The sequence below is a fragment of the Leucoraja erinacea genome, chromosome 34 (genome assembly GCF_028641065.1).
Source record: "Leucoraja erinacea ecotype New England chromosome 34, Leri_hhj_1, whole genome shotgun sequence".
Taxonomy (NCBI): Eukaryota; Metazoa; Chordata; class Chondrichthyes; order Rajiformes; family Rajidae; genus Leucoraja; species Leucoraja erinaceus.
In genome coordinates, this window is record NC_073410.1 from 19,572,010 (window position 1) to 19,584,947 (window position 12,938).

Genomic DNA, 12,938 nt, shown 5'->3' on the forward strand with positions numbered 1-12,938 from the left:
GAACTGGAAGTTGCCTGGATTGGAGGCATTAGTTATGGGGATTAGCTTAGTTTTAGTTTAGAGATACAACACGGAACCAGGCCCTTCGGCCTACCGAGTCCACACTAGCCAGCAATCCCCATACACTAACACTATCCTACACACTAGGGACAATGTACAATCTTTACCGAAACCAATTAACTTACAACCCTTTAGATCTTTGAAGTGTGGGAGGAATCCGGAGCACCTGGGCAAAACCCATGCAGGTCAGAGGGAGAACATACAAACTCCGTATAGACTGCACCTGTAGTCAGGATCGAACATGTGTTTCTGGCGCTGTAAAGCAGCAACTCTACCGCTGAGCCACCCTAGCTGGGCCAGTTTTCCTTGGAGCAAAGGTGGTTGAAGGGAACCTGGTAGAGTTACAGGCAGTCCCTGGGTTATACAAGGAAACTGTCCATGAGCTGATTTCTGCATGTCAGAAACATCCGTTTGCGAAGGTTATCACTATGTTTCTATGTTTCATAGTAACACATTGGGTGATCTCAATCAAAACAAACACATACAACTACAAGAAGAGGTGATGTGATTAGATAACATTTCTATGTTGAAGAGGCATTTTGAGGTATCTGATCAGGAAAGGCATGAAACGTCACAGACATAATGCAGCCAAAACAGTGCAGATGGGGACAACATTCAACATGAATATGGTAGGTTGAAAAGCCCAAGTCTTACCGAAAATGTGGGAAACTGTGTTTCCATTCCTGACATTCCTCCTCCAGCCTCTGCACACGTAAACATCTCTTCTCTTCAAACAGTAGTTCATCGATCTCAAAGAACATTTGTTGAACCTGCTGGGAGGCTGCATTCTCAAACTCCTGAGACATGATAAAAAAGAGTGCATTCAAGATTTCCAGCACTAATTAAATAGAATAGTAATAAATTGCAGGTATCCCCAGTAAACTATGGGTAAAAGGATTAGGCATTGCACCACTACTGTCTGCCTAAATAGCTCTTAAATGCTGCTATCATATCTTCCTCTACACTTTCCCCGGCAGTGCGTTCTAGCCTGTGATATACCTTGTATATCCCCGCTTACCTCAAAGCTATACACTCTAGTATTTGACATTTCCACCCTATGCCACCTTTAACCATATAACAATTACAGCACGGAAACAGGCCATCTCGGCCATTCTACTCCCTGCCGAACACTTACTCTCACCTAGTCCCATCTACCTGCACTCAGACCATAACCCTCCATTCCTTTCCCGTCCATATACCTATCCAATTTATTTTTAAATGATAAAATCGAACCTGCCTCCATCACTTCCACTGGAAGCCCATTCCACACAGCTACCACTATTTGAGTAAAGAAGCTCCCCCTCATGTTACCCCTAAACTTCTGTCCCTTAATTCTCAAATCATGTCCTCTTGTTTGAATCTTCCCTACTCTCAATGGGAAAAGCTTATCCACGTCAACTCTGTCTATCCCTCTCATCATTTTAAAGACCTCTATCAAGTCCCCCCTTAACCTTCTGCGCTCCAAAGAATAAAGACCTATCTTGTTCAACCTTTCTCTGTAACTTAGGTGCTGAAACCCAGGCAATAATCTAGTAAATCTCCTCAATACTCTCTCTATTTTGTTGACATCTTTCCTATAATTTGGCGACCAAAATTGTACACCATACTCCAGAATTGGCCTCACCAATGCCATGTTTAATTTTAACATTACATCCCAACTTCTATACTCAATGCTCTGATATATAAAGGCCAGCACACCAAAAGCTTTCTTTACTACCCTATCTACATGAGATTCCACCTTCAGGGAACTATGCAGTTATTCCTAGATCCCTCTGTTCAACTGCATTCCTCAATTCGCTACCATTTACCAAATACATCCTATTTTGACTTGTCCTGCCAAGATGTAGCACCTCACACTTATCAGCATTAAACTCCATCTGCCATCTTTCCGCCCACTTTTCCAAATGGCCTAAATCTCTCTGGAGACTTTGAAAATCTACTTCATTATCCACAACACCACCTATCTTAGTATCATCCAATTTACCACACCATCATCCAGATCATTGATGTATAATTATAGACCTGTTAGTTTGACTTCAGTGGTGGGCAAATTAATGGAAAAGATACTTAGAGATATAAGCATTTGGATAAACAGGGTCTGATTAGGAACAGTCAACATGGATTTGTGCCTGGAAGGTCATGATTGACCAATCTTCTTGAATTTTTGAAGAGGTTACTAGGGAAATTGATGAGGGTAAAGCAGTGGATGTTGTCTATATGGACATTAGTAAGGCCTTTGACAAGGTTCCTCATGGAAGGTTGGTTAAGAAGGTTCAATTGTTGGTTATAAATGCAGGAGTAGCAAGATGGATTCAACAGTGGCTGAATGGGAGATGCCAGAGAGTAATGGTGGATGGTTGTTTGGCAGGTTGGAGGCAGGTGACTAGTGGGGTGTCTCAGGGATCTGTGTTGGGTCCACTGTTGTTTGTCATGTACATCAATGATCTGGATGAAGGTGCGGTAAATTGGATCAGTAAGTATGCAGATGATACTAAGATAGGTGGTGTTGTGGATAATGAAGTAGATTTCCAAAGTCTACAGAGAGATTTAGTCCATTTGGAAGAATGGGCTGAAAAATGGCAGATTGAGTTTAATGCTGATAAGTGTGAGGTGCTACATCTTGGCAGGACGAATCAAAATAGGACGTACATGGTAAATGGTAGCGAATTGAGGAATGCAGTTGAACAGGGGGATCTAGGAATAGCTGTGCATAGTTCCCTGAAGGTGGATTCTCATGTAGACAGGGTGCTAAAGAAAGCTTTTGGTATGCTAGCCTTTATAAATCAGAGCATTGAGTATAGAAGTTGGGATGTAATGTTAAAATTGTACATGGCATTGGTGAGACCAATTCTGGAGTATGGTGTACAATTTCGGTCGCCCAATTATAGGAAGGATGTCAACAAAATAGAGAGAGTACAGAGGAGATTTACTAGAATGTTGCCTGGGTTTCAGCAACTAAGTTACAGAGAAAGGTTGAATAAGTTAGGTCTTTATTCTCTGGAGTGCAGAAGGTTAAGGGGGGACTTGATAGAGGTCTTTAAAATGATGAGAGGGATAGACAGAGTTGACGTGGACAAACTTTTCCCATTGAGAGTAGTGAAGATTCAAACAAGAGGACATGACTTCAGAATTAAGGGACAGAAGTTTAGGGGTAACATGAGGGGGAACTTCTTTACTCAGAGAGTGGTGGCTGTGTGGAATGAGCTTCCAGTGGAAGTGGTGGAGGCAGGTTCGATTTTATCATTTAAAAATAAATTGGATAAGTATATGGATGGGAAAGGAATGGAGGGTTATGGTCTGAGTGCAGGTAAATAGGACTAGGGGAAAATAATTATTCAGCACGGACTGGTGGGGCCGAGATGGCCTGTTTCCGTGCTGTAATTGTTATATGGTTATATGGTATATGACAATCAACAGTGGACCCAACACAGATCCTGAGGCACCCTACTAGTCACCGGCCTCAAACCTGACAAACAGTTATCCACCATTACTCTCTGGTATCTCCCATTCAGCGACTGTTGAATCCATCTTGCTACTCCACTATTAATACCCAACAATTGAACCTTCTTAACCAACCTTCCATGTGGAACCTTGTCAAAGGCCTTACTGAAGTCCATACAGACAACATCCACCACTTTACCCTCATCAATTTCCCTACTAACTTCGTTAAAAATTTCAAGATTAGTCAAACATGGCCTTCCAGGCACAAATCCATGTTGACTGTTCCTAATCAGACCCTGTTTATCCAGATGATTATATATATTATTTCTAAGTATCTTTTCCATTAATTGTTGAAAATAAATTGTCCAATATCTCCCCCATTTCTTTTGGCTCTGTTTTAGCTGTCCACTCTGACTCTCTAATAGACCAATTTTATCCCTCATTATCCTTTTGCTATTAATATAGCTGTAGAAACCCTTTGGATTTACTTTCACCTTACTTGCCAAAGCAACCTCATATCATCGTTTAGCTTTTCTAATTTCTTTCTTAAGATTCTTTTTTCATTCTTTATACTCAATTCCATGTGCCCCCTACTGGCCAGGCTTCACCCCCTAACCGTTTGGTCAACTTGTAACTTAACATTCTAAATTTCTTATTATACTTAGGATTCAAATAACACATATGTTGGACGGGGGTTCCCCCTTCACTGTTATCCAGAGCATTCCACATAGATAGATAGAGAGAAAGAGAGATAGAGAAAGAGAAAGTAGACTTCTTAATTCCGAATCGTTCCAAATATATCAACCAGGCCGACTCGCTACTCGAGACCCCAGTTTCTCAATTTGGCAGACTTTTAAGTAGGACTTGAGCGGTTTCTCTTTCTCTTTCTCTCTCTGTCTATCTCTCTTTGTTTTCTCTTTTTCTCTCTCTCGACTAAGGGCTTGTCGGCCTCGTTGAGACATCCGAAGAGTTGTCGGATTGAGAAATAAGTGGCGTTGTATATTAAAGAATTAAGAAGTCTGCCAAGTTGAGAAACTGGGGTGTCGGTTAGCGGGTCTGCCTCGTTGAAACACTTGGGTCGTATATTAAAGAATTAAATGTCTGGCCAGTAGGGGGCACATGGAATGTAGATAAATTTAAAAATAAATTGGATAGGCATATGGATGAGAAGGGAATGGAGGATTATGGTATGAGTGCAGGCAGGTGGGACTAAGGGGAAAAAAAGTTGTTCGGCATGGACTTGTAGGGCCGAGATGGCCTGTTTCCGTGCTGTAGTTGCTATATGGTTATATGGTTATAGAGACAATTAAAAAAGCAGTGATGTTGATATGGGTAAGGAAGGCAGGAAAGAAATGAAAAAGTTACTTTTATAACAACTTAACAAGTTCGCTTCTTAATAAACAGACACCACACAAACTGTTTGGTAGACCAGTTCGAAACTTTACTTAATATCGGCCGATGGAAGGGAGCGAGATTTCCAGCTAAGTGACCAAATGTAGACACTTCACTGTCCTCAGTCCACTTCTCTGAACAACAGAATTACATTACATTATATAGTGTATTTTTGTCACCTTAGCACATTCCACAGACATTAGTCATGGTCAGAGGTACAGGAAAAGGCATCACATCAAAGGCATTTTGTCACATGGTACAAGATATATTAAAAACATTGGCCATTTGGTTTATGACATCTTACTTCAAAGAGATGACTCTAGCTCTTTCTCTCTTCCTCTCTGTCACCTCCTCCCTCATAAACATAGGACACTTGGTTTACGACATCTTACTTCAAAGAAATGACTCTAGCTCTTTCTCTCTTCCTCTCTGTCACCTCCTCCCTCATAAACATAGGACACTTGGTTTACGACATCTTACTTCAAAGAGATGACTAGAGATGTAGCATCTCTCTGTCACCTCCTCCCTCATAAACATAGGACACTTGGTTTACGACATCTTACTTCAAAGAGATGACTCAGCTCTTTCTCTCTTCCTCTCTGTCACCTCGTCACTTGGGAGACAATGTTATAGTATTTATTATCTCACACACCGCAACCTGAGGCAAGCCTAATTTGACACTAAATACAAGCTGTAAGCTAGCCCAGAAACCAATTTTAATATCTTCTTATTTTTGTAACTTTATTCGGCTTCATCATGATCACTGGACCCGAAGTGCTCCCCAACACATACCTTCGCCACCTGACCCGTCTCATTTCCTAACAGGAGGTCCAGCACTGTCCCTTCTCTAGTAGGTACCTCTATGTATTGCTGCAAAAAACTATCCTGCACACATTTTACAAACTCCAAACCATCTAGCCCTTTTACAGAATGTGTTTCCCAGTCTATGTGTGGAAAATTGAAATCTCCCACAATCACTACCTTGTGCTTACTACTAATATCTGCTATCTCCTTACATATTTGCTCTTCCAATTCTCGCTCCCCATTACGCGGTCTATAATACACCCCTACAAGTGTTGCTACACCTTTCCCATTTCTCAGTTCCACCCAAATAGCCTCCCTAGACGAGCCCTCTAATCTATCCTGCCAAAGCACTGCTGCAATATCTTCCCTGACAAGCAATGCAACACCTCCACCTCGTGCCCCTCCAATTCTATCACACCTGAGGCAAGGAAATCCTGGAATATTTAGTTTCCAATCACAGCCATCCTGCAACCATGCTTCACTAATCGCCACAACATCATACTTCTAGGTGTCAATCCAGGCTCTAAGCTGATCCACCTTTCTTACAATGCTCCTAGCATTAAAATATACACATTTAAGAAACCCACCACCTCTTATTTCACTTGCTCATAATTCTATATATTTCAGATCACCCCTCAGCCTCCAATGTTCTCGAAAAAACGATGCAATGTTGCGCTTACAGCTAATATTCTCTAATCCAGGCAACATTCAAATAAGCATTTCCTGCACCCTCTGCAGAGCCTCCACATTCTTGCTGTAACGTGGCAACTAGAACTGCACATCAGTACCAAAAGTATGACCTAAACAAAGTTTTATACAGATGCAACATGAATTGCCATTGTTTATGCTCATTGGCCCAAAGATGCAGGCAGGTTTGTGGCAGCTGTACTTGGAACACTTACATTGTTTCCCCAGGAGAAGGTAGAGCTGCAGGCTGTGGAGAGTCTGGTTTCGGTGTAGCTGTTCGTTGCAGACCAAGGATGCCCAATATCAGCCAGCAAGAGATGGCTACTGGTATCTTCAGAAATCTTGGACTCACTGCAAGATCATCAATTATCATCAATGCAAAGCAGTATACTGGAAAAATACCCCATACCAAAGGGCAAACACTCATTTCCAGAGGCCAGGGCTTTGGTTCCAGGCCAGCTGAATAGAACTACTTGAAAATCATATACAAGAAACAGAACCATCAGTAGACCTCATAGACCCCTTGACTTTGCTCAAACATTTAATTTAATCACGTCCTATCTGCTTGTTGGCTTCACCTTCGCTCTCCTGGCTGATCATCGTGAGTGGGTGGATGAGGAGACTATCCAAAGGTTGACCAAGGTTAGATTAGCTGCTTTTTCCTACTGGCCGGCTCCATAAGCAAAATATAGCATACAAAAGGCAGGCAAGATCCAGCGTGGGCATTTTGAGAAAAGCTATTTTGACGTTGGAAGTGCTGGAGGTATTAATGCAGAGGCTCTGATGAGTAAGATTTTAGCGAGAAGACTGAGCAGTGACAAGTTTGAGTCTTCCTTCTTATTAAACTATTACTAACTTCAGAGATAAGGGTGTCAGTGGGTCATATGCACCTCCTGTGAAATGTGGGTGATTAGGGAGAAGCTAAATGTCCCTGCAACTACATTTGTAGGTAGTGTGTCCAGTTGTAGCTCCTTACAGACTGCATCGATCGGTCAGAGCTGCAGTTTAGGACCTATCCTTCTTGAAATCATGCCACAGGAAACAAAGTTGGCTTGGTGGTTGGTAGCAGAGGGTGGTTGTTCCTTTGTTGTTTGTCAAATATATGAAGGAACAGGATGAGAATGTAGATGGAATGATAAGTATGCAGGTAGACAAAAATGCTAGAGAAACTCAGCAGGTGAGGCAGCATCTATGAAGCGAAGGAAATAGGCAAAGTTTTGGGTATCGACCCGAAACTTTGACTTTTTCCTTTGCTCCATAGATGCTGCCTCACCCGCTGAGTTTCTCCAGCATATTTGTCGAGATCCGAAACTTTGCCTATTTCCTTTGCTTCATAAATGCTGCCTCACCCGCTGAGTTTCTCCAGCACTTTTGTCTAACTTTGATTTTCCAGCATCTGCAGTTCCTTCTTAAACATGATAAGTATGCAGGTGACATCAAAACTCGATGATAATGAAGAGCATTATCTAAGGCAGTGTTTTTCCAACCTTTTTACTCTTGCGGAACCCTTGAAATAATTTTCATGTCTCAGGAACCCCCGAGTTGGAGGTTGCCGGGCTTGCCGCCATTTTGGCTTGCGTCACAACGGCGATCTCTGGCGTCACAACGGGGATCCGTCAGCCATGCCTGCGCAGTTCGGGTAGGATTGCCCGGATCGCCATTTTAACATTCAGCGTTGTGTATAGGTGAGTGCTACTGGGGGAATATCACGTTGGGGAAGGGGGACCCAACGGGTGCATGCTTGGTCTCGTTCAGGGGTGTCAAACTCATTTTAGGCCACGGGCCAGATTGGGCAAAATGCGACCATGCGGGCTGAACGCACGCTCCCATAGCTTTCGTTGCCTTGGTTTTTTCAACCTGCTCTCATGTGTCTCAGTCTCTGCTATCACTAAAAAGTGTTTCACTTTACGAATTTCGTTTCTGATGAAAAAGATTGCCTAGCAAGCATTACTTTTATGATTGGTACTAACTTGGTACTAACCTACAGATGTAGGCTACAAAAAGTTGTGATGAGAGAGAGAGAAAAAACAATGCCATTTTGCTCTCCTGGCACTTTCCCTCGCAACCGCAGGAAATGCTACACTTGTCGCTTTACCTCCCCCCTTGACTCCATCCAAGGACTCAAGCAGCCTGTCCCTGACTTCCCTTGTCAGCCTCGGTCGCCCCCTATTCCCCTTGGAATCTTTCTTCCTCTTTGGATTGAACTGATCCTGCACCTTCTGTATTATTCACAGAAATACCTGCCATTGCTGTTCCACTGTGCCTGCTAGGGTATCTTTCAGGTCAACTTTGACCAGCTCTTCCCTCATGGCTCCATAGTACCCTTTGCTCAACTGTAACACGGACACCTTTGATTTACGCTTCACCCTCTTCAATTGTAGATTAAAACCTACCATATTATTGGCACTTCCTCCTAATGGCTTCTTTACCTCGAGTTCCCTTATCAAATCGGTTTATTACACAACACTAAATCCAAAATTTGGTAGGCTCCAGTACAAGCTGCTCTAAGATTCCATCACGGAGGCAGTCCACAAACTCCCTTTCTTGGGATCCAGTACCAACCTGATTTTCCCAGTCTACCTGCATGTTGAAATCTCCCATAACTACCGTAGCATTAACTTTACGACATGCCAATTTTAACTCTTTATTCAACTTACCAGGCTACTGTTTGGGGGCCTGTAGATGTCCCATTAGGGCCTTTTTACCCTTACAATTCCTTAGTTCTATCCATACTGACTCCACATCTGCTCTTTCAATGTCACCCCTTGCAAGGGGCTGAAAATCATTCCTCACCAACAGAGCTACCCCACCCCCTCTACCCACCTGTCTGTCTTTTTGATAGGATTGTATACCCTTGAATATTCAGTTCCCAGCCCTGGCCCTCTTGCAGCCATGTATCTGTAATTCCCACAACATCATACTTGCCAATTTCTAACTGAGCCTCAAGCTCGTCCACTTTATTTCTACTTGTGTTGCCACTGCCTCTCTCTACATTGCTGTCAAGGGTCTTACCATTTACTGTATACTTTGCCTTGCACTCAATTGCCCAAAAACCTTATGCTTGCTCAGATTACTCACTCTGCCTCACTGTCCCGCAACTTCATCAATCTTGGTGTCATGTGTAAATATACTAACTGACCCATCTATGTTCATGTCCACATTTTCTGCTCAAACAAATGGCAGCAATCACAGGCATGTACACATTTATGTACAAAAATTGACATGGGTAAAAGTTATCCTTCCAAGTGCACGGGATCTGTGATTGTTAGAAATTATTCGTTTTCCACCCAAAGGCATTCATAATCTTCAGATGTTGTCCTGGAGATGGTCTTGTGCACAAGGAACTAAAAGGGTGTCAAGGTATGTTAGCTCTAGCCAAGCTTCTAAACCTGTCACATTGATATCATCTGTGCTGATACGTTGACTGTTATTGCTTACTTTGGCATTATGGAGGGAAAACCTCAACAAAGACTAAAATCCAGCTTTGTATCGTGATCAGTGTGATTCTGTCAATAAAACTTAAGGCAAAGTACAAAGCAGACTCCTCAGTTGTTTCAGGCAAATAATGCAATTAGGCTGGGATAAATGAAGCTCGTACCCACTGAAGATGGAATCTGAATCCTCAACACTCGTGATGGGAGAGGGAGCTGAATACTCTGCTTCTTTGTCTGGTAGTGGATGATTGGCCACGCTAGATTGCAGCAGTCCATCTCTGTGGAAATAAAAGCCAACTTTTACACCAAATGTTCAGATATCACAAAACAAAAAATACTTCTAACCGACATACACTATAAACCCACTGACTCCCATGGCTATCTGGACTACACTTCTTCCCACCCTGCTTCCTGTAAGGACTCCATCCCCTACTCCCAATTCCTCCGTCTACGCCGCATCTGCTCCACGGATGAGGCGTTCCACACCAGGACATCTGAAATGTCCTCACTATTCAGGGAACGGGGGTTCCCCTCCTCCACCATAAATGAGGCTCGCACCAGGGTCTCTTCCATACCCCGCAACACTGCTCTCTCTCCCCATCCCCGCACTCGCAACAAGGGCCGAGTCCCCCTAGTCCTCACCTTTCACCCCACCAGCCGTCACATACAAAAAATAATCCTCCGTCAGTTTCGCCACCTCCAACGTGACCCCACTACTCGCCACATCTTCCCATCTCCCCCCATATCTGCCTTCCGCAAAGACCGCTCCCTCCATAACTCCCTTGTCAATTCTTCCCTTCCCTCTCGGTCCACCCCCTCCCCGGGCACTTTCCCTTGCGGCCGCAGGAGATGCAACACTTGTCCCTTTGCCTCCCCCCTCGACTCCGTTCAAGGACCCAAGCAGTCGTTCCAGGTGCGACAGAGGTTTACCTGCATCTCTTCCAACCTCATCTATTGCGTCCGCTGCTCTAGATGCCAGCAGATCTATATCGGTGAGACCAAGCGGAGGTTGGGCGATCGTTTCGCCGAACACCTCCGCTCGGTCCGCAATAACCAAGCTGACCTCCCGGTGGCTCAGCACTTCAACTCCCCCTCCCACTCCGCCTCCGACCTCTCTGTCCTGGGTCTCCTCCATGGCCACAGCGAGCAGCACCGGAAATTGGAGGAACAGCACCTCATATTCCGTTTGGGGACTCTACACCCCCGGGGCATGAACATCGAATTCTCCCAATTCTGTTAGTCCTTGCTGTCTCCTCCCCTTCCTCAGCTCCCCTGCTGTCTCCTCCCACCCTCCAGCCTTCTGGCTACTCCTCCTTTTCCCTTTCTTGTCCCCACCCACCCCCACCCCTGATCAGCCTGAAGAAGGGTTTCGGCCCGAAACGTTGCCTATTTCCTTCGCTCCATAGATGCTGCTGCACCCGCTGAGTTTCTCCAGCTTTTCTGTGTAACCTTAGCTAATCTAGTTGCTTCTGTAATAGCACAGACCAGGAATCGGCCCTTCAGCCCACTATGAATATGATATAGTTGGGATCATGGAGACATGGCTCCAGGGTGACCAAGGCTGGGCCCTGAACATCCAGGGATATTCAATATTTACGAGGGATAGACAGAAAGGAAAAGGAGGTGGGGTAATGTTGCTAGTTAGAGAGGAGATTAACGCAATAGAAAGGAAAGGCATTAGCTTGGGGGATGTGGAATCGATATGGGTAGAGTTGCGAAACACTAAGGGGCAGAAAACGCTAGTGGGAGTTGTGTACAGGCCACCTAACAGCAGTAGTGGAGTTGGGAATGGCATCAAACAGGAAATTAGCAACAAAGGTAAAACAGTTATAATGGGTGACTTCAATCTACATATAGATTGGGTGAATCAAATTGGCAGGGGTGCTGAGGAAGAGGATTTCTTGGAATGTATGCAGGGTAGTTTTCTAAACCAACATGTAGAGGAACCAACGAGAGAGCAGTCTATTCTAGACTGGATTTTGAGTAATGAGGAAGGGTTAGTTAGCAGTCTTGTTGGGCAGACATAGTATCAACTTGTTTTGATAGGGATGTCTGACGAATCTCATAGAATTTTTCGAGGATGTAACTAGTAGAGTGGATAAGGGAGAATCAGTGGATGTGTTATATCTGGACAATCATAATATGGTTGATTTCTTCATTAGGATGGAGAGTGACATTGTTAATTCAGAAACAAGGGTCCTGAACTTAAAGAAAGGTAACTTTGAGGGTATGAGATGTGAATTGGCCAAGATTGACTGGCAATTGATTCTTAAAGGGTTGACGGTGGATATGCATTTAAAGATTGCATGGATGAACTACAACAATTGTTCATCCCAGTTTGGCAAAAGAATAAATGAGGGAAGGTAGTGCATCCGTGGATACAAGGGAAATTAGGGATAGTATCAAAACAAAAGATGAAGCATACAAATTAGCCTGAAAAAGCAGGCTACCAGAGGACTGGGAGAAATTCAGTCCAGCAGAGGAGGACAAAAGGCTTAATTAGGAAAGGGAAAATAGATTATGAAAGAAAACTGGCAGGGAACATAAAAACTGACTGCAGACGTTTTTATAGATATGTGAAGAGAAAAAGATTAGTTAAAACAAATGTAGGTCCCTTGCAGTCAGAAACAGGTGAATTGATCATGGGGAACAAGGACATGGCAGACCAATTGAATAACTACTTTGGTTCTGTCTTCACTAAGGAAGACATAAATAATCTGCCGGAAATAGCAGGGGACCGGTGGTCAAATGAGATGGAGGAACTGAGTGAAATCCAGGTTAGCCGGGAAGTGTTGTTAGGTAAAATGAATGGATTAAAGGCCGATAAATCCCCAGGTCCAGATCGGCTGCATCCCAGAGTACTTAAGGAAGTAGCCCTAGAAATAGTGGATGCATTAGTGATAATTTTTCAAAACTCTTTAGATTCTGAAGTAGTTCCTGAGGATTAGAGGGTAGCTAATGTAACCCCACTTTTTAAAAAGGGAGGGAAACATAGAAACATAGAAACATAGAAATTAGGTGCAGGAGTAGGCCATTTGGCCCTTCGAGCCTGCACCGCTATTCAATATGATCATGGCTCATCATCCAACTCAGTATCCCGTACCTGCCTTCTCTCCATAC

The 12,938-nt window shown here is 43.7% G+C and overlaps 1 protein-coding gene across 1 annotated transcript in view; it reads right to left on the reverse strand.

The window, feature by feature from the left end:
- LOC129713074 (primary cilium assembly protein FAM149B1-like) overlaps nt 1-12,938 on the reverse strand; it is a 201,744-nt gene that overhangs the window by 157,478 nt on the left and 31,328 nt on the right. Inside the window, 3 exon segments of the mRNA XM_055661954.1 lie at nt 715-857; nt 6,600-6,735; nt 9,983-10,096. Coding sequence (XP_055517929.1) covers nt 715-857; nt 6,600-6,735; nt 9,983-10,096 — 393 coding nt within the window.